The sequence below is a fragment of the Patella vulgata genome, chromosome 5 (genome assembly GCF_932274485.2).
Source record: "Patella vulgata chromosome 5, xgPatVulg1.2, whole genome shotgun sequence".
NCBI classification, from domain to species: Eukaryota; Metazoa; Mollusca; class Gastropoda; family Patellidae; genus Patella; species Patella vulgata.
In genome coordinates this window covers 68632972-68656582 of record NC_065883.2, presented here as the reverse complement: position 1 = coordinate 68656582, position 23611 = coordinate 68632972, and the positions used below count along the sequence as shown (strand labels likewise).

General features: G+C 36.4%; 1 protein-coding gene across 2 annotated transcripts in view; it reads right to left on the bottom strand.

Moving 5' to 3' along the window:
- The window catches only part of LOC126821749 (unconventional myosin heavy chain 6), a 198123-nt gene that overhangs the window by 37432 nt on the left and 137080 nt on the right, over positions 1 to 23611 (bottom strand). The window contains exons 7-12 of one of the 2 annotated variants that reach the window (XM_056100850.1): positions 6663 to 6776; positions 3695 to 3919; positions 3261 to 3392; positions 1915 to 2073; positions 1233 to 1303; positions 297 to 486 (exon numbers count right to left, since the gene is read on the bottom strand). In XM_056100850.1, coding sequence (XP_055956825.1) covers positions 297 to 486; positions 1233 to 1303; positions 1915 to 2073; positions 3261 to 3392; positions 3695 to 3919; positions 6663 to 6776 — 891 coding nt within the window. Of the gene's footprint in view, positions 1 to 296; positions 487 to 1227; positions 1304 to 1914; positions 2074 to 3260; positions 3393 to 3694; positions 3920 to 6662; positions 6777 to 23611 lie in introns of those variants that run through there. The other variant, XM_050550236.1, reaches the window with a different exon arrangement.

Below are 23611 nucleotides of genomic sequence, written 5' to 3'. Positions count from 1 at the left end.
GTTTATCAACCATGCCATGCAATACAAATTAGGTCATTCCAGGACTAACATATGGTGTATTTTTATTTCAGTAAATAGCTTTCACATAGTTGTGGGAAGGCTCGGAGAAAACCAACATGGCTAGGCCCGGAGTAAACCCTCGAGGTTGGACAGGCGACCCTATTCCTTGTCACATACAACTGGGGAATCGAAACAACGCCAGTTGACACAATGACCAACCTTATTATACATCACACACGCGCTAACCATTCAGCCCTCCAAAACCCCACAAATTTCCGATAAATGCAAATACTTACTTTAACGACTTTAGCAACAGCCTCGGCATATAACAGATGATATTCAACAGGATCATTAGGAATATCATGGACATGTTTGTAAACACGCTTTCTAAACATGATCTTAGCATCAGCTCCACCTAGTGCTAATTTTGGTCCTTTTTTCGATATTGTTTCATAATGACTTGGTTTAGCTGCCATCTTTTCTTGCCTGTAAATAAACAACCAGTCAGAATATAATGTAAGCATGGACCCATAGCTTTTTAGAATTAATGCTAATAAACGTAACCCATTATGCTAGGTTCGCACTATCGTGCAATGCATTACGATAGGATTGTCGCGATTGAGTCCACGATCTGGTACGTGATAATACGATAGGATACGTTTCGATACGATCAAAACAATTGCTATGACTGACCTCAATATATAATAAGATCTGATAGGATCACCACCATTACTCCACGGTTAAAACCACAATTTCCATCGTAGAGCGAATTGTGATAGTGGGAACCGAGCATCAGCATTTGCTACTTGAAAATACTGACTACCCTGGGCCCTGTTTCACAAAATTTTAACTAAAGATAAAATCCAAATTTTAGTAGATACTTCAATTTTGATTGGCTAAGCACTAAAATCAATCTAATATTATCCAATCAAATACTAAAATTTGGATTTTATCTTAATTAAAATTTCGTGAAACAGGCCCCTGGTTTCCAGAAAAAATACTAACTACCCCTGGTTTCCAGAAAAATTGAGAGTAAAGTGATGTTGTTTTTTTTTCATTCGGTTTTGTACTTGTAGCTCATTTTTGAACCTGTTCAAAACTACTGCTTCAAACAGAGCCACAGAATGAATCGGTAAATATATTAATATGAACAATGAGTAAGTAAATATGAATAATGAGTAAGTAAATATATGAACAATGAAGAAGTAAATAAACAAATGGTTAATACTTACGCTTCCCACTGAGCCATAATATCAGCGATATATTCATAACTACGTATAAATCTCTCATATTCAGTTGTTACCTGAAAAAGATAGAGTGGTATAGGTTTTAGAGGCCTTGAAATAGTTTCTAATGGAAAGTAAAGAAGCAAGGTGTAATTTATATGGCCTCATTTAAACAAAAGTAAACTTGTAATTTTACCATGAACATTAGAGATATCTATGAGGATAACCGAGACTACTTTCGCTCAAAAAGAGAGAGAGAGAGAAATGGGGTTTAACGTCCACTCGACACAAACTAGGTCATTTCGGGACTAACATATGGTTTAACTTTATTTACATAATTCGCTTGCGCGTAGGGGTCTTAAGCAGTGGGAGGAAACCGGAGGCCCCGGAGAAAACCCACGAGGTTGGACAGGCGACCCTACTCCTTGCCACGTACAACCGGGGATTCGAAACCACGCCAGTCGACTCAATGACAGACTTTATGATACAGCGCGCTCACGCTAACCATTCAGCCATCCAACCCTCAACTTTCGCTCAAGACTACTTCTGAGTTCTAATGGAGTTCTGTACTACCAGCACGATTTAACTTATATATTGCGATTTAAACGCAGAAAGGTTACAATTGCTTGGTTCACTTGGCAGCCAAATTAGCTGGAAAATACGAAAAGTGTATAATAATCTAACGAACCTCATAAATAGCCCATCCTTCTACAGATTTTAATCCTATTTTTCTGGCTACTTTCTCGAGAACATCTACAGCAGTATCACATGGCATCATACTAATGGCCTTAGTTTTACCATCCATAAAGAATATCTTACAAACAATAGGGGCCAGTGATTGGACACTCTGAAATATACAATATTTTATATACAATAATAGGGGTCAGTGATAGGACACTCTGGAATATACAATATCGTATAGGGCCCAAGCAACAGGTCGATAGGGGCTAGTGATTGGACACTCTGGAATATAGAATATTTTATATACAAACTATAAGATCTAGTGACTGGAAACTCTGAAATATAGAATATTTTATACACCAACAACAGGAGCTAGTGACTGAACACTCTGAAATATACAATATCATATAGGGCCCTAGCAACAGTACAATAGAGGTTAGTGATTGGACACTCCGAAATATACAAGATTTTATACCATATAAGGGACAAGTGATTGGACACCTGAAATAAATATTATTTTAAATACAATATAGCATAGTAAAATATATAAATACTAGCAGGATACTGGCTTCACTCGGGGGTCATAACACGGAAACCGGAAGTGGTAGACTAACGCCACCTGGTCTATGTTACTCCCCGGTCTGAGCTAACCCTATACCCCAAATTTCAGACTCGGGGCAGACCTAGTGTAGCCGCCAACCCCTAACAGACAGACAGACAGACAGACAAACGACAGTCACAAATATATATATAGATTATTGCTAGAGGAAACGAAATGGGGGTTTAACATTCTTCTGTTCTGCTCCGACTGGGCTAATGCAGGTTGAATGTCCACCCAAAGCAATCTAAAGCAGAGAGAGAGAGAGATAGAATCTAGATTATTTTGGGACTAACATATGGTTTAATTTTATTTTCAAATTCTCTTGTGCATAGAGGTCTTTAAAAGTAATAGGAAACCCACAAGGTTGGACAGACAAACCCACTCCTTGTCAAGTACAACCGTGGAATAGAAACCAAATCACTTGACTCAATAATAAGACTTTATGATCCAACACGCACGCATTAACCATTCGGTCACCCAACCCCACTAACTAGAGCATTTTGGGACTTACATATGGTATATTCTTAATTTAATTTATTTAGTTGCACGAGTCTTAATAAGTGGAAGGAAACCCAAAGAACTTGCAGCAAACCAACGACATTAGGTAATTGATGTCAACATGGAATCAATGACACATGTTATGAATAAAACAGGATTCAGACCACCCACCCAATAATACCCCCAATGTTAATAATACCTTTAGCATGTTTTACAATATTTACAATCTTTAGGACTTGTTGAAGAAAACTTACCAATATTTCTATGGCAGAAGCTGGATATTTTCGTGATGTTGCTCGTGGTATTGTTAGGTGATTGTGGGTCATCAGAGCATACTTGCCAACATTTTTATCAAAACACCATTTCTTCACATAGGATAACATATACTGAAATAAACAATTTATAATATAGTCGTTTTTTTTTCAGAAATAAGCAATGAAATGAAATAAAAGAGGGTCTAACATCCTACTTTTCTGCACCGAATCAACTAATGAAGAGTGGCTATGATGTCATGATTGGTCGAGATATTTTTTTTATGCAGACGGCACACACATTGTACTCCGAAATTCTCCTTTTCACTCGATTGACACTGTTTTTGGATTTGACAGAATTTAATTCCGGAACGTTTAATCAATTATCCCATAATTTCCAGTAAAAATTGTGTCAAGGGACAGAACTCATTCATTACCTTATGAAGATTTTTACTGGGTGAGAACGAGGCTGTGAACAAACACATCATAACCCAGGCTTGACGTAGTGACTCTGGTTCTGGATTATCATTGGTCTGTCTGATCAGCTGACACAATATTTCATCTCGTAGTTCAATTCTCTCAAGACCTGTTTTCATGATGTGTTGTATGGTTGCTATGGATGTTTCTTCCTTGGATTCATCACGAATATATTTGGTTAATTCCTGTAATTATAACCATGGGTTAATTAATATTCTGAAGATGGAATATAAATATGAATATCATATTTTTACTTTATTGACGTCCTTGGTTTAAGCCAATCGTTTCTTCTACAATCAATGATAATCAGTTGTCATATAGTCCACCGAATAAATAAAGCAAAATTAAACACAATCCATGTCATCTAAGGTCAAAATGTCCAGCGGATGAATACAGCAAAATCGAGTAATGGCTGCATGTGGTCTCGTTACAGGAGAAAAATCCCATTAACGGAAACATTCTCATCACCAATAGAAATAACCTAAATTACAGACGAGTAAATTCAGTAGCTTAATAATAATTACACAGCTAATGCATTCAGATTTAATGGTATATAAATTATTTATGATGACTGTTTATTTTATATCAATCACCAGTAAATACGTATTAATTATTTAAACAGTAGTACTTTTATATTGTCCTAGTGTTTACATAGCGATTTCTATCATTAATTTCAATAACATTTCATTACAGATGTAACATCATCCTTTGATGTTGGCAGGCGTACCATTATTTCAAATAATAGTACAGACCACATGCCAATCATACTTTATTGAAACATTGGGCTCGCGTGAGGATTTCATTAAAACGCAGGTGGGGGATAGTGTCTATATTAAAGTTGTTTATAGATCTCAAGCAAGACATTGCGTGATATATTGAAACAACACTCGGACTAATGTCCTCGGGCAGTATCAATATTAATGTCTTGTTTTCAACCTTTAAACCACACATATTCGGCAATACTATATACCAGAAATCACCGAAAAACACTGGAAAACTACCGGAAAACACCATTTTATACTGAATACCGGAAAACACACTAAATACCGGAAAATACCCTAAATAGGTAACCTGGAGACTGGCACCATAAATAGGTAACCAGGAGCCTGGTCCTCTGTGTGCCTGGGTTAGGGTTAGGGTTAGTTTCTGGTTTATAGTATAGCCCTTCTCCGGGTTACCTATTTAGGGTGTTTTCCGGTATTTAGTGTGTTTTCCGGTATTTAGTGTTTTTCCAGTATTCAGTATAACATGGTGTTTTCCGGTAGTTTTCCGATATATATAGTATAACCCCACATATTTGATATAATAGAATGAAATGGGGTTTATTGTCCTGTCAACAGAATAATTCAGGTTATTCTGAGGTAGGCATATAATCATTTTTATTTCTATGGTTTACTATGGGAAGCAAGATAGGAGAATTTAGCCCAGGCAGCAGTGTGTCCAGTGTGTCTTAAATTTCCATCTGTCAAGGGTTCTCTTACCTGCATGTCAATATGTACACTTTTTAGTCCCATCTGAAGGACTAGGCCTATTTTCATTTGTCAGCCTTACAGCCATTACAGGGTTTACCACAGACAAATCAGAAATCTAGCTGGAAAAATCTTGAAGGTTTTTCCATGGACCTTATATAATAAGGTCCATGGTTTTTCACAGCGTACTCGGCATTTAAGAGTTGAGATTTCTATAGTGTTTTGTAACCCATGTGACGTAGACAGTAGTTTGTAACCGGATCAGAGACCCTTATCACTACATAGGCATATGACAAATCTAGCCGGAAAAATCTTTAAGGTTTTTCACTGCACACTCTGTATTTAAGGGTCACGATTTATATAGTGTTTTGTAACCCATGTGGCCTAGACAGTAGTTTATAACAGGATCAGTGGTCGATATGAAATGTATATATAACACTAACACAGACAGGGGTATATTTGTGGGGTGTTAAAGTTGATAAATAATTAATGAAGACTGAAAACTTTTGTTTTATTTGTCTATGTTATTATTACCATAAAGTCATGTATATGTTTAGTTTTTCAAGGCAAAGTCACAATCAACATGTACCATTCAGTATCGAGCTGGAATTTCATTTTTCAAGTCATAGGAAATATCCTAATATAAAAAAATAATTTGATTTTTTCGAATCTGGTTAAAATACAATTAAATCTATATTTTGTTTTGTTTTTTTATACTTTCGATGGCCTACATTACAAGAAGATCTGACCAGTTGTACTAGAAGGTCTTGTCAGGGGTCGTACGAGCGGCTTTTGACCCTATGACATCAGACATTGATTAATCAATTAGCGTTGATATTTCTAGTGGTTTACCCACAGTTCCGTGCATCAAATGCCAAGAACTCGCCGTAACAGACCATTTCATTGGCTAATCCCTCACTTCAACTAGAATGCCAGTAATATAACAACTCTTCCAGATCCTAGTGTAGTAAAGACATATAAAACAAAATTTTGAACTGCACATACAAGAAATATCATAATTTTTCAGGTTGCACTAGAAGACCTAAATGACCTTCAGGAAACTCATCCTTAATGCCATATAAACAGGATAATTTAGAGAATAATAAATCCACCTGAACAAGACAAGAGAGGACTTATTGTGATTGGTCGTAATACAGAGAGCGAAAAAGAAATGGGGTTAAAGGCCACTTGACATCAACTAGGTCATTTTGGGACTAACATATGGTTCAATTTTATTTCAATAATTTGTTTGCATGTAAGGGTCTTTAGCAGTGGGGGGGAAACTGAAGGAATTTGGGGAAACCCAAGTGGCATGGTATCGATAAGGTTCTCGATAAGGGAAAGCAAGACTGAGGAATTTTTGGACAACACTGGGAGCGAATCAGAGATATCCTGATTAGCGAGCTAGCGTCTTACTCACTGAGTCACCACGGTTTCCAACAAATAAATCAACACTTACTTTAAATATATTACATGCTTGGTGAATATTCTCTGCATCATGTAGGTGTATGTGTGATGTTGGGATCAGACCACTCTTACAATAACGTAACATCTCTTCTTTAGCTAACGTATCCTGAAAAAAACAAATCAATAAAATAGATTGATTTAAAACCGATATTAGATAGGTTGCCAGGCATAAGCCCACACATGTTAGTCGTCTAAGGTGGCTATAAAGGTTGTCGAACTGTAAATCTTCAGATAAATAAAAAGCAGAAATCTAATACTGCACGATGTCACTGATGCATTGATAAGATTCTACGATAATGACACTAACAATGTCAGCCACAAATTCAGGCTTTTTAGGCATCATAATTCCCACGGCCATTCTCTCCAACACAAGACTTTTTTTTTTTCCTGAGTTATTGCTACCAACATTCAGTAAAAATTCATGTTACCATTTCTAGAGTGCCTAATTGATTATTATGTCAGGGACAATTAATATACTTATTACTATGCCTATGTGTGGAATGCATGGATTAATGAGTTTAGACGCAACACAGAGGGAGGAAAACGGAGAACCCTGAGGAAACTCACGAGGTTGGACAGGTGACCCTACTCCTTGTAAAATACAACTGGGAAATCAAAACCACGCCAGTTGACTCAATGACAGACCATGTGATACAGCGTGCACGTGCTAACCATTCGGCCATCCAACTCCACTTGCTCCTAAGAGAAACAACTTTAATTTCAGCACCATTAAGACCATAATCATTATTCGAGTAGGAAGATTGAGTGTGCTTAAGATCATAAGGTCTGTCGTTTAGGTCAAATGGAGTGGTTTCAACCCCCCACAAATGTTTTCAAACTCTTTTCTTTAACTAGTTGACAACCAAAAAAATGTTTGTTTACAGAATTGTACAAAATAGAATGATTAAAATCTGATGAAAAACAACAAATTAATCTAGCTTGCACAACTTTTGCCTTTGGTGGATTTCTTTTAAAAATAGGTCAGTACATGAAACCATACTAACGAAACAAATAGTAATAGTGAAACGATAACTTAATTACTGCCTTCACCATGCCACTACAAAAATCATTAGTGACGGTAGAAACAGAAAACACATGGTGTAAAATAACGAGGACCATTGATTGGTTGAACTAATCTGAGTCAGCTGTTTCGTTCAACCTGAATGAAGAGAATGTAACAACCTGTACTAGTGTTTTATTGCAAGCAGATGCTCATCACATAAAGACATTTTATTGAGAGCAGTTGCTCACCGCATAACATCTCATCCGTTCTCAGCTCTTTATCAAACATAGAATTCATACAAAGTGTGTGTAGAATCTGTGTCTAACAGGAATTTGAAAACAATGGATCGAATGATCCATACTGAAGTGTTCTTCATTAGATAAATATTAAAGTAGATAAACCATAGAATTCATACAGAGAGAGAGAGAGAGAGAGAGAGAGAGAGAGAGACAATCATTTAAACACCACATATTCCAGTGGTGACAGGATTCACATTCATACAACAAGCCTCTAATTTACAGTTGAATCTTATTTCCCCTGTCTGAAAGTTTTGACTCAACTTTTTGAAAAAGTCCAATAGCTTTACATATCAAGGTTGCAGATGGAAGCATTTGAAACTCGCAGTTTAATTCAAATTACACCAACATTTTGTTCCGCTTCATATTTTCATTCTTTAGTCTCCTCTTGGTCTAATTGGACACATAGAATAATTGAGATTGCTTTTGGCAAAATGAAATGAAATGAAATGGGGTTAACGTCCTACTGTTCTGCTCCGAACTGGGCTAATGAAGACGGGCATACGCCATACAGTCTGCTATGAGGGAAATTTTGCCCAGACAGCGGCACTACGGCTTGTCAAGGGATCTTTTATGTGTACACGCCAATGTGTACACGGGACCTCGGTTTTTCGTCTCATCCGAACGACTAGACAGCTGTCCTTGTCAGGCCCTCCGTCCTGCAACCCTGACAAAGGGGAACCAAGTCGGAAAATCGGATGAACTTTCTCGGCCAATGCTGGGATCGAACACCAGACCTCCAGGCTAGCGAGCCAGCGTCTTACCCACGTGATCCCCAGAGAGAGAGAGAGACAATCATTTAAACACCAGGTGTCCCAGTGGTGACAGGAGAGAGAGAGAGAGAGAAATGGGGTTTAACGTCCACTAGACACAACTAGGTCATTTTGGGACTAACATATGGTTTAATTTTATTTCAATAATTCGCTTGCGCATAGGGGTCTTTAGGAGTGGAAGGAAACCGGAGGACCCAGAGAAAACCCAAGAGGTTGGACAGGCGACCCTACTCCTTGTCACGTACAACCGGGGATTCAAAACCATGCCAGTCGACTCAATGACAGACTTTATGATACAGCGCACGCACGCTAACCATTCAGCCATCCACCACCCCCAGTGGTGACAGGATTCACATTCATACAACAAGTCTCTAATTTACAGTTGAATTTTATTTACCCTGTCTGAAAGTTTTGACTCAACATTTTTGAAAAAGTCCAATAGCTTTACATATCAAGGTTGCAGATGGAAGCATTTGAAACTCGCAGTTTAATTCAAATTACACCAACATTTTGTTGCGCTTCATATTTTAAATCTTTATTCTAATCTTGGTCTAAGTGGACACATAGAATAATTGAGATTGCTTTTGGCAGATTAACCTATAATCAAAACCTGCGACACAGGTACGTAATACCAAATGATGATTATATATGAATGATGATGATGGTACATAATACTGAATGATGATGATCATCTGATGATGGTACATAATACTGAATGATGATTTGATGATGATATATGATGAACGATGATTATATATGATGAATGATGATGGTACATAATACTGAATGATGACTGATGATGGTACATAATACTGAATGATGATCTGATGATGGTACATAATACTGAATGATGATGATATATGATGAATGATGATGATATATGATGAATGATGATTATATATGATGGTGGTACATAATACTGAATGATGACTGATGATGGTACATAATACTGAATGATGATCTGATGATGGTACATAATACTGAATGATGATTATATATGATGAATGATGATGGTACATAATACTGAATGATGACTGATGATGATTATGTATGATGAATGACAATAACATCTAATATTAATTATATTGGAAATCTTCATGATGATACAACTGAATGAAAATAATAGTAACAGATCTATGGTGTATTCATCTATAATCTGTATCGGTCTCCATGTTCCATCAATTGTTGCTTGTTTCGTTATTAATTTTACAGGGTCGAATAAATGACTTACTATTTGACAGACTGTTTTTATACAGTTAATTCCATTTCAACTGATTATTTAGCCCAGCAGACGTGATTGTCCGTCTGGTCAATTAAAGATGGTCCATGTATATGATACTCAAGTCAAGATTGATCTAGTGCCGCAAGTTATAGGGCACTCAGCTCTGTAAATAATGCTTTCAACTTCATTACACTTAAAGTATGAAAACGATCACATCTCACTGGTTGAACAAATATTACATATGAACGAATAGTGTCCAATATCCAGACCACTGATTCTGCATTACAGTGATATAAATTTATGAGTTACAATGATATTTAACAAACGTTTTTAAAGTAAAACTGTGTGTATGACCATGGAGCTTGGTCTTAACTGACTCACAGTGAACTTGACCAGCCGGAGAACTGTCAGAGAGAGAGAGTGAGAAATGGGGTTTAACGTCCACTCAACACAAACTAGGTCATTTCGGGACTAACATATGGTTCAATTTTATTTCAATAATTCGCTTGCGCGTAGGGGTCTTTAGCAGTGGGAGGAAACCGGAGGACCAGGAGAAAACCCACGAGGTTGGACAGGCGATCCTACTCCTTGTAACTCTGACTAGGTGAGTATGGCTAGGAGGTACCAGGTTCGATCCCAGTGTTCATCAAAACTGTTCCTCAAGGTTTTTCTGCCAGGTTACCTCATCAGTAGGGCAGAACAAACAATCAGGCAAAGAAAAGTGTCCAGTCCTTCTGATGGGCTGAAAAACAAGGTCTCTGACTGTGAACTCATTTCACATTATATCATTTGAGATTTTTGATAATGAGAATAATTTAAGGTTATTGTTAATATGATATAACTAAAGCCAAGGTCAGCTGTCTAGTCCTTCGGATGATACGAAAAACCGAGGTCCCATGTATACATTGGAATGCATGTAAAAGATCCCTTGGCAGTTGGAATTTGATATAAGAGTAGGCGATAGTGCCGCTGCCCGGGCAAAATTTCCCTCATATCACACTGTATGGCGTATGCCCGTCTTCATTAGCCCAGTATAGGAGCAGAACAGTAGGACGTTAAACCCCATTTCATTTCATTTTCATTTCATTTCATTTGATCTCTAAATGTCTGGTGAATCAAGTCTATAAGAGGTACTTTCTAAATGTCTGGTGTTTCAAGACTATAGGTCATTAACTATAGTTCTAGAGGTATCTTTAAATGTCTGATATTTCAAGGCTACCAGTATCTTTAAATGTCTGGTGTTTCAAGACTATAGATGATTAACTTGTACTACAGGTATCTTTCAGACCACCAGTTTCCAATAACTAACAGCAATCTATTTTACATTATTTCCACATGTCCTGATCCTGTTTTATCTTCATCTACCTCCACACCATGAACTAATCTTCCAGTTCATTTAAATCTCTCATACCACACAGTCAACTCCATATACCAGAAAATATCTTCACTTTATCTTCATTAATCTCTACCACACTGACTGCATAATCTTCTAATATATCTCTCTGATGGGTGGTCAAATGGGGTAACGCCTTCACTTTAGTTTACAAGGTCTGCCATTGAGTCAAGGGGCGTTGTTTCGACTCCAAGATTTTACGTAACAAAGAGTAGGGTTGCCTGCCCAACAACACATGGCATGTAATCATACAATTGGATAAAGAATTAATGAAAGAAATGGGATTAAAAGTATAACTTTTCTTCTCCAACTGGGCTAATCGATTGGATATGGAAAGAGCGAGAGAGAGAGATGGGATTTAAGTCCACTTGACACAAACTAGGTCATTTCGGGACTAACATATAGTTCAATTTCATTTCAATAATTCGCTTTCATGTAGAGGGAGAAAACCGGAGGACCCGAAGAAAACCCACGAGGTTGGACAGACGCCCCTACTCCTTGTCACGTACAACCAGAGATTCGAAACCACGCCAGTTGATTCAATGACAGACCTTATGATACAGTGCGCACACTGTTACCATTCGTCGGTCCACCCCCAGCCCACCACCTGGATATGTAGAACTTGTTTCATAGTTAGCGTTAGAAATCCCTTAAATATCTCATCTATCGGAATCGAAAATGTTTTCACTTCTTTTGAATTATCATATCGATGTTACTGTCTTTTGGTGGGGGGTTGGATGGCTGAATGGTTAGCATGTGCGCGCTGTACCATAAAATCTGTCATTGAGTCAACTGGCGTGGTTTCGAATCCCCGGTTGTACGTGACAAAGAGTAGGGTCGCCTGTCCAACCTCGTGGGTTTACTCCAGGTTCTCCGGTTTCCTCCCACTGCTAAAGACCCCTACGCGCAAGCGAATTATTAAAATAAAAATTAAACCATGTGTTAGTCCCGAAATGACCTAGTTTGTGTCGAGTGGACGTTAAACCCCATTTCTCTCTCTCTGTCTTTTGGTCGAGATTTTGAAGGGCTTTTTTTTTTTGTCACTATGAGAAATCAAACTAGACTAAAAGAAACTGGCCTTTGACCTTTCAAACTTACTTGAATTTGAAACTTTTAACTCTGCCAGGACCCAGACTGATAACAATTTCTCATAAAGAAAAAGTCTTTTAAGACCTAAAGTGAATGTCAATACAGCATATCTTCCATAAATCGTCTTCACAGAGAGTTCCATCATTTAGCCCCTAGATATTTCACTTCATTATATACTCAAGTCATAGATCATTTAAACGGTCAATACGGAAATATGTTGGCCATATCCTGATGAGACATTGGGAATATTTTCATCCCTAGTATCAAGTGGTATTAAACTATCTTTATAAACATGGAAATGAAATGAAATCCGGTTTGACATCCTCTTTGTCTGCACCGACCAGACTAATGAAGACGAGAAAATAAGCTATTTGCAGTGTGTTAAGAGTAAAAGTTTATCTGGACAGTAGTACTATCTATCTGATTAATATTTCATTTCTTATTTTTTATACTTTCAATGGCCCCTCCTACATGAAAATCTGACCAGTTGTAGTGGGGGGTCGTGTCAGTACCATACCAGTGACTTTTGACCCTATGATGTCAGACATTCGATTAACCAATCAGAGTTGATGTTTCTAGTGGGTTACCCATAGTTCTGTGCACCTCACACTATTTGCACATTGTTATGAATTGACAGCAGTAATACCGATCAGATTAAAAATACAGATCTATATTTTGTTCTTTTTTTTTATACTTTTGATTGTCTTACTACATGAAGTTCTGACCAGTTGTAGTGGGAGGTTGCGTCATAGGTCATATGAGTGGCTTTTGACAATACCATGTCGGAGATTTGATTAACAAATCAACAATGTTTCTAGTGCGTTACCCACAGTTCTAAACACCTCCCGCCAAAAAATCGCTGAAACAGACCGTTTCATTGGCTAACATACAAGATTGGGATCAAAATCAGGCCACTTGATATGACAGGCCTTGTGATTTAAAGCACATGTTTAAACCACTTATGCAAAATTGGTATCAAAATGACCAAAGTAATGTACTGACAAGATTGTAAACTTCTTTCCTCTTCATTCTTTATCGACAAAAATCTCTGGTCCCAGTATTGATAATATGCCATATGTTAGTCAGTGGCTTAGCCTGTGTTGATCATATGCCAAATCCTCTTCCTTTCTATGTCGTCCTTCTTTGACAAACATGTTTTAAACTACGATATTCTCAATAAATGGGGGATCCCGGTGGCCAAGTGGGTAAGATGTGAGCTCGCTAGCCAGGAGATCGGGTGTTCAAACCCCGCATAGGCTGAGAAAGTTCATCCAGATTTTCTGCCAGGATTCCCCCTTGTCAGTGATGCAGGAAAGAGGGCCTGACAAGAACAGCTGTCTAGTTGTTCGGATGGGACGAAAAACCACATTGGCGTGGATGTAAAAGATCACTTGACAGTTGGAATCGATAAAAGAGTAGGCTGTAGTGCCACTGTCCGGGAATTTCCCTCATAGCACACTGTATGGCGAATGCCCATCTTCATTAGCCCAGTTCGGAGCAGTAGGTCGTTAAAACCCAATTCATTTCATTTCATTTCTCAATGAATGGTTTTCCAATTGACGTGAAATTTTTCTTCTAAACCCACGAACAATACGATGAGACTCAATCATCCCAGTAGTGGATCTTAACTCAATATTGACGAATTACAACAAAAAGATCAAAATCCACTTTTTGGAGTAAATCTTGTTATCATGTGAACTGTTTTCACTCACGATTTCAAATATTGCCATATTTGTGTTTCTGCGACTGTTTCTGATGATTCAAGCCCATAATCCAAATATAGCTCTCCACTTCTTTTTCATGTTTTATCTCTCGCAGATTATCAAAGCTCTATACGTCTTATTGACGAGTTTATCATCGAATAAAACTTTCATCAAAGTAAAAAGACTTCACTCAAATTTTATTAAATGCTTTTACTGGAGTTTTTCTAAGGAAAGTAACAATATATTAGACTGTATAATGTCTGGGTTTCGTTCATTGTTAGTTTTCAAGTTATGCCTTATATAAGGCTATAAGGCCAAATCAAAATAATATTCAGTTTTTCAAGGTCTTCATAAATAAAATAGCCACTTGAATCACATGAAAAGTGTTTAGTTTAAAATTTCAAAAATTTGGATTAAAAGTGTTTGTACAGCGCAACCAAGTACTTTTGGTATTTAATTTATTAGCCTTCTTCCCAAAGAATAGGGGAAAAAAATTTAACAGAAAATTTAACAGATGTTTCCGAAGAACAGAAAATTAAATTGGTGTGGCCCAAGACAGTTCTATAAAATGACTAAAAGCGTCACTCGGCAAACCTCAGCATATTCCAGTACCCTACATCTAGCCTCGGGTGTATGACTAAGTCCGCCTGGATTACCAACGGCGTTGCCCATGACGACGCCTTTGAAGAATGTTTTATCATGCAAATATTTCAAAGTCTGAAGCTGTTTCTTTCATGTTTATCTGATTTTCTTCAAACAAGGACAACTTTACACTGAAAATTCTAAACACGCTTTGAACAACGCAATTTTGATAACTTCTTTTTAAAAGCGTCAAGATTTCCTAATAAGTAAATCGGTGGTGCATCGCAATTGTATAGGCGTAATCTGCGGTTCTTTGCCGAGTGTAAAAGCGTTTGTACAGCGCAACCAAAGACTACTGGAATTTAAATTATTAGGGGGAAAAAATTTAACAGGTGTTTCGGAAGAACAGAAACTTAAATAGGCATGGCCCAAGGCAGTTCTATAAAATGAATTAAGTCATACACTTCTACACTATTTGGGTCAAATATATAGCCATTCTACACAGAGAACTATACTCTTCTACACCATTTGGGTCAAATGAATAGCCATTCTACACACAGACAACTATCTACTTTACTTCGAGAACAGATCTCTGCCCTAAATGACTGCCATATCCAACAATTAGTTTACTGTTTTGTAATGCGGTCTAACTCCAATTCAAATCTGTTATATACAAAATGATTAATAAAACCGTTTTCAATCTTATTAAAATAGTGGAAGCAGAATAAATACTTCTCAAAATTCTCGAAATATACTTAAAAATGTCGGTCAACTAGTTTATAGTGTCTGTTCTCAAGCAGAAATAATTGTTGACAGATAGCGTAAGTTTAGTATAGAACTATGTTTATTTAAAGATACATGTAAGATTTAGAGAGAGAGAGAGAGAGAGAGAGAGAGAGAGATGGGGTTTAACGTCCACTCGACACAAACTAGGTCATTTTGGGACTAACACATGGTTCAATTTAATTTCAATAATTCGCTTGCGCATAGGGGTATTTAGCAGTGGGAGGAAACCGGAGAACCTGGAGAAAACCCACGAGGTTGGACAGGCGACCCTACTCCTTGTCACGTACAACCTGGGAATCAAAACCACGCCAGTTGACTCAATGACAGACTTTATGATACAGTGCGCATGTGTAAGATTTAGATAAAGACCTAGCTATAGATATAATAGTTCGAAAATAGATAATGTAAAATGAATAATTTGAAAAGTTCATTCAAATTACCCTATTGCGAGCGAAGATATTATAGCCGTTGAAGGTTTGACAAGACGTGTGCAATAATTTCAACCACCGTACTAGTTGTTTGAAGCTAAGTCTCGCTCCTCCATTTTTAGCTTAAATCAAAATATGGCTGAACTTAAATCAAAATATGGCTGAACTGTTCTAATCTATTTAATATCGGAGAAATACGATGGCATCGAGAGTTGATTATGGCCTGGATAAGTTAATTAATGTCTAATTAATAATTTAGAAAACATTTCAATCCTAAAGAAAGACCTGCAATACGCAGATTAAGCTCTTGCATAATGTATGTTTAAAATTTAAAAACAAATATTTGAGAAAAGTATCTAAGCATTTTTTGGTTTTGAATTACTTTCTCCTTGCAAAGAATAGAAAACAAAATCTAATGAAAACTATATATAGCCAGTCAAGTGTTGAGAGATGAGCATTCAAATACTTTTTAAATTAGTTTTTCCCCTGCAACAAAAAAAAATGGCAGCAAAATATTTACTAGGTGTTCATAAAGAACAAAATTTCACATAAATGTGGCCGGAACTTTATTTCAAAAGACTTCAGCTAATACACTAACTTGATTATTATACAAAATGAAGTCTTACAACGCAGACAAAGACGGTATTGATCCATTACCCATCAGCCGGAAGTCATTCTTCAACGCGGCAATTTATATTACACTTTATACCATTGTTCAAACACCATCGCCTCCAGGGATTAGCCAATCACAATCATTCTTAATAAATAAGAAAATAACAGGTACGGAAATGTTTGTCTTACCAACTGGATTTCGTATCCAAAACTAAACGTTGTGTGATCTTTACAACATAACAAGCTAGATTTAAATTTTTTTGCATAACATCAGTTAGTCTGATTGTGTAACATCTACTAATGTCGACCTCTTTGAGGTAAATCCTTCTTGGACATCGGCACTACGGCCTACTCTTATTTATAATTCAACTTCATAAGGGTTCTTTTACATACATGCCATGCAATGTGTACACAGGGCATCAGATTCTAGCCCCATCCGAACAACTAGACACTTTCCCTTACTTCAACAACAAGGAAAAACCACAGAGGAAAATCCTGAAGTACTTTCTCAGCCGACACTGCGATTACCCCCAAGGTTGAAGCAGCACAATTAGTCACTAAGTAACTGGGGTACGACAAAGTTCTTTCATTTTAAGTACAGCTCTCAGCATATTCTACTACATGCACAACACCAGTCAACACATACATGTACTTAAAGAAACATGGCTCAATGATTTAGGATTTCATTAAATTTACCACAAACTTTTCAATATGCTCAAAATTAATTTCATTAGCTTCTAGAAATTCAACTTTCAATCAAAATTTCTAAGATGAAAAACGATACTGACTTATTTTTTAACAATGAGATCAAAGACATTATGCTTTTTGTTTCATGTTATCGTGTTTAATATTAAATGCAATCTTCTGAAACAAGTTCACTGTAAGCTCTGAAGGATTTTTTTTTTCAATGAAAACATTTGATCAAAGTCATTCTTTTTTCCTTTGTAAAAAGTGAAATTCATAAAAGTTTTCTTTCTAATCAAAATGTCAATGAAATTTTGTCTTCAAATATGACTGCCAAATAATAAATGTTAAATACTGATTCTTCCTTTGGGAAATTCATATAGTTCACAAATTCGTTCATTCTGTAAAATTGTGGAAATGATATAATTATAAACAACTATACTACCGTACTGTACTATGAACCAGCCATTTTAGAATTGTGAGGTCATAAGAGAAATCAAAATCTGTCAATCGATGCATAATTGTTCGAAGAACAAGTATGCCAAGTTCAATGTCGATTGTTCTCGAATTAGCGTAGCCTTAGGCTTTTCAGGAAGACCATTCAATCACCCCTCCCGGGGAATCCCTACAGAGCAATAAGAAGAAGAAGATTGCCATGAGTGTGAAACTGTGTCATTTTCTTGATGAAGACTAGAGAGGCCTAGTCGAAACCTTTCTCAGTAATTGTAGTCCACAGTATTGTGTCCTGTGTATCCAGTTCAAATTACTAAACAATTGACATTAACTTGCTTACAATTAAATACAACGGTTATCTTAATGGAAGATTTCCTTTAAAGGGGAAGACCAACGATTTTCAACAAGGTTTCCATAAACCTTAAATATATATTGATAAATAATCCCCTCTGTAGCACAAGCAAAAAAGCTTTTGTAAGCAAAAATGAATTTTTATTAAAACCGGAAGTGACATAGTTGGTTCAACACGCACACTGGGCTCTATAGTAAGCATACGATTTGGCTTAAAATTACTGCTGTATTGTGTTCACGCGTCGTCCTTTGGCCAAAAATCTGATCAAATGGGCTGTTTTATTAGGATATTATAAACACGAATTTATGTTTTTTAACGTTTAGTACACAAAGCCGTCGCGTAAATTCACTCATACTGAACAGTATGCTGGGCCTCAATTCAAGCTACATGGCTAATTGTTTACATCACGTGGTTTGACTGACAGCTTGCAATATATATTTAAGATTTTTAGATTTATGGACACCTTGTTGAAAACCGTTGGTCTTCCCCCGTAAGTGAGAGTCCACATGAAATGAAATGGGTTTTTTCTGTGACAACCAGACTGATGAAGACAAGACGATGCAATGCAGTGTACAATATGGGTAATTTTAACTGGATGACAAGATTTCCATATACTCTTCATCAAATTTCCACTTTCAAGGGTTCTTTTGCACTCAAGCGAACACGTTCACAGGAATATTGAAACCATGATATCTGATTAAATGGCAGATCTTATATAATCCACAGTGCATGCGAGTTAGGTAAGTTGGACACCTAATCCCTCCCCCTTTTTAAAAGAAATGTTTAGATGTAGTACCCAACCAGGCCCTGGGGTTCACAAGTTTTTTTGTTACTAGATCAAAGATATTTCTCATAAATTGTGATTGAAAGTTGAGTAAATTCTTAACTCAAGTCTGAGAATGCTTTGTGAACTCGAACTAGCTCTCATTAAATTTTGAAATTTGTGTCGGACATGAATTCTAAAATCCAGAAAAAAACCCAGAAAAAATCCCCCAAAGAGAAGAAATGTGTCTGACGAAGCCTGAATTTGTTCTTGAGAGTGTATCTGACAGGTATCTTGGACATTATTTCATCTAATGACTTAACAAGTTTACTTCCCATCAAATAAGTTTTAATTTGGACCTAATCAACAACATTATCGATAAAATCGATATCTGCTTATCACCTAATAGACTCAATGTTTACTGACCACTTTCTCCTGTAATTGATTCTCATGCCAACTTCTACATTATTGTTCTTTAATGTACTTGGAAACTGCGTAGTGTCACGCTGAATGGCTGATGATAATAGAAACCTATTACACCTTCAACGCGAGATCCGATTATGAATATAACCTTTACATTTTTTTTTAAAATTCATTATAGAAAATAACTTGACGTGAGTTTTGATTTCGATGAAAAGAAGAAATTGATTTTGTTATGAACAATATTTGTGATATTTCATTAAAAAGCACAGAAAAGATGGATCACAGAACAAAAATCTTCAAACTATTATTTTTTTTTTATTTTTAATATTACATTTTTTGTCAGATAATGATGTATCTTAAAATTTGTCTGTCACACAAGATAATGTTTACGAAGCTGTACAAACAATATTAAAAGATACTTCATTTTTTTTTTTTAAACAGGCTAATAAAAAGGAATCACGGAAAAAATAATATCTAAAATACTTAAAATTTAAACAAGAGAGAGGGAGAGAGAGAGAGAGAGGTGGGTTTAAGGTCCACTGACACAAACTAGGTCATTTCTTGTCTAACACATGGTTCAATTTTATTTCAATAATTTGCTTGCACATAGGGGTCTTTAGCAGTGGGAGGAAACCGGAGGACTCAGAGAAAACCCACGAGGTTGGACAGGCGACCCTACTCCTTGTCACGTACAACCAGGGAATTGAAACCACGTCAGTTGACTCAATGACAGACCTTATGATACAGCGCACACGGGCTAACCATTCGGCCATCCAACCCCACCAATTATAGACTTTCATTACTTAAAGATGTCTTACTGTGTACAAACTGTTTGATTTTATCATATAGTTTGACTAAAAACATATTCAAACTAATTTATCTGTCAAATGTAAGCTTCAAATACCTCTCAAACCAATTGAATTGGATGAAAACTACCCAATGCTGCAAGAATCCATTTTCATCGGCCTTGTTTATCACATGACTTGATAAAGATGTGTCTTTCATATATACATATTTAAATTAATTATAAATATGAATTACTTAAATTTTGAACATTTGGAATAATCATAAGACTGAAACTGCTTGAGAATTAAATCAATCATAGACTTGAATTACTTAAAATATAAATATCTAAATCAGCTATAAATATGATAATGTCTTAACATTTAAGACTAGCTGGCAAATCTTGACATGAATGCCTAGGTCCTCGGTTACAACAGTTCATGATAATTAGTGTTTGAACAGAATACCAGTCCTGATAGTCCAAGATGGCTACTGAGTAAACATCATTATTCCACATGACCAAAAGAAAGTGGTAATAACATCTTATAACGAGTATGTTTCGATTACAAGAATTTATCAACATGGAACCAATAGGATTTCAGATGAAATACTATTGAATTCTAATGCATTAAAGATTTTAGAGAATACTGTATCAACTATTTTATTGAAGCGGAAAAATTCAGCGACAATTTATATAGGAGAGAGAGAGAGAGAGAAAGAGAGAGAGAGAGAGAAATGGGATTTAATGTCCACTCAACACAAACTAGGTCATTTCGGGACTAACAAATGGTTCCATTTTATTTCAATAATTCGCTTGCGCGTCGGGGTCTTGCGACCCTACTCCTTGTCACGTACAACTGGGGATTCGAAACCACACCAGTTGACTCAATGACAGGCCTTATGATACAGCACACACGTGCTAACCATTCGGCCATCCCCCCCCCCCCCAATTTACATAGGTCATTTCTATATGATCAAAACACACATTTTATACACAAGAAGAAATAGGAGGAGAGGGGTGATATAGGCTATCCCTATTCCCTGGTCCCTCTTATTCTAACTGAAATAACATTTTGTTTACAGAAAAAAAAACGTTTTGGTGACAAATTTAAATATTTAATTTCTGAGATTAACATATTATCAAATCACACAGTTTATACCCGGGAATGCATCTTTAAGTGTTTCTTGTGTTCTTAGTTAAAAGTAGCCAAGTCTCTAACTTAATATCATCCAAAATCTTCGACATTGGAAACACGAATTATTTGTCAGATTAAATCAACATTGATGTTGTGATCTTACCAGGAAAAGATGGCCTTCTGATATCAAATATTTAAGACAAAATAAACATTTTAGAATTGGTACATGAATCGTGTACCATAATGTGTTTCAGTGCTATTTGTAATAAGGGACTCGAAAAACGAGGCTAGGCATATTCCATAAGTCATGTCAAACGGTGACGCTATATTCTTATCTGGAGAGCATCCGCAATAAATACTATCGGCGTAGACTGGAATAACCAGACGCTAGAGATTGACATTCGATTGAGACTTCTGGCGTATTTCGCCAAACCTAACTGATTAGAAATTACAGTAAAAACAGAAACGATTGAATGTAAATCAGTTTATATACATTCATATAACATTATTGTATGCTTTGCGACCCATTTGTGTCAGTTTCTAGGTCCCAAATATTAGCGATTTAGCTCCTTTAAATTTTATGAAATTCTAATTTTATACCTTGAAAATTGACAGGTAGGTTAATTCTCCAATTGGACATTTTCACCGTCAATCAAGACCTGCAAATATCACTGTTACGTAATTTAACATCCTACTTTTCTGCTCCGACTGGGATAATGAAGACTGACATACAGTGTGCTATGAGGGAAATTTTAACCTACAGCCTGCTCTTTATTTCAAATTCTAATTGTCAAGTTTTCTTTTACATGCACGCCCATGTGTACAAGGGACATTGGGTTTTCTTCCCATCCAAATGACTAGACACTGTCCTTGACACTGAGTCATTGTCATTGAGTCAAGTTTTCTTTTGTGTGCATGCCAATGTGTCCACAGAACCTGAGATTTTCTTACCATCCAAACAACCAGACACTATACTAAATCAGGTCCGCCTTGTTAGCAGGACAGTGTTTACTCACTGAACCACAGCGGCTCCCAATTATATCTAAAATAAGACCGCTGGTTCAATACTTCTTTTACATGCAAACCACATTGCTCTTGAATCAATCGCAAAATTATTGCATACACAAATCTCATTCACGCGAAAATGCTTTTCTTGTTGGTATCCTTTACAGAAAATATCTATGGCCAGAAATCTTCTCATCAATTAGCATTCACTGACAAAAAGAAAGTTATTCCACTAGATCTATTAACGTTAATTACTCTCCCTACCAGCGAATACTATTCATCTCTCAGCTGATTCTTTAAATATCACGCAAAGTGAAGAATGTTACAGTTACTAAGTTAGTTAATTGATAACTTGCTTAGAGCTACACGTATCCTATACAAAGATGATATGCTCAGAATACAGACTGGTGGATGATAACTACCTGGACATTTATGATCACACCAGAAGAAATAGAAACTTTTACAGAAAAAAAAAATCAATCATAGAATTTGATGATTATTATAATTGAACAGAATTACAGGAAAATTCTAAAAATTTATTTCTACTTCTACTTCCTGCCTTGTTCATCTATTCTCTTTTACTTGTGTATTTGAATGCATCATTGGCCAATTATTTTTATTGTAATATCTAAGACCATATTATCCCTGGAGCAAAGGGTTCTATTCCTGTCTGTGGAACTAGAGTCTTTGGATTGTTCAAGCCCTGTTTGCACTTGTTACCTGGTGCAAAGGGTTCTAAACTTGTCTGTGGAAATAGAGTCTTTGAATTGTTCAAGCACTCTTTGCACTTGTTATCTGGGGCAAAGGGTGCTAATCCTGTCTGTGGAACTAGAATCTTGAGATATTTCAAGCCCTGATCCCACTTGTCAGGGATAGAGTCTGTGGGTTAACCATTCAGCCATCCAATGATTTATAGGCTTGGCATGTGAATAAATGTCTAAATTTATAAGATTTGAAACCATTAAAAGACCTGCAATAGGACGATTTAGCTCTTACATACTGCATCTTTTTAGCAACAAAAAATTTTACTTAAGAAATCAAAATAAAAAACTGATGCTAAAAATCTATTTCATCACAGACATCTTTTCTACTTTTCCTTCTTAAGGAGCCAATGAATTGATCCGAAGGATTTGGATCAAAGCGTTCTGATATTACCACAGGAATAGATTACCTATCAATTGTAGTAAAAGGAAATAATACATTCATTCATGGAAGCAACAGAGACTAATTGACCTGGTACGCAAGTCCTTTGTTTCTCAACAAACAGACTTTTTAATGACATTAAACTAACTGGATAATCTCGTCTTCCGATGGATCCATTTCCAACTCCAGACAATCATGAAATACCAATCTCATTATCGCCGCGGAAACAAAATAACAAAGGTTTCAATCCATAATAATTGTTTTGTCTATTGACTATTTTGACAAAATATAGTTTGATTGTAGGTTTGCTGC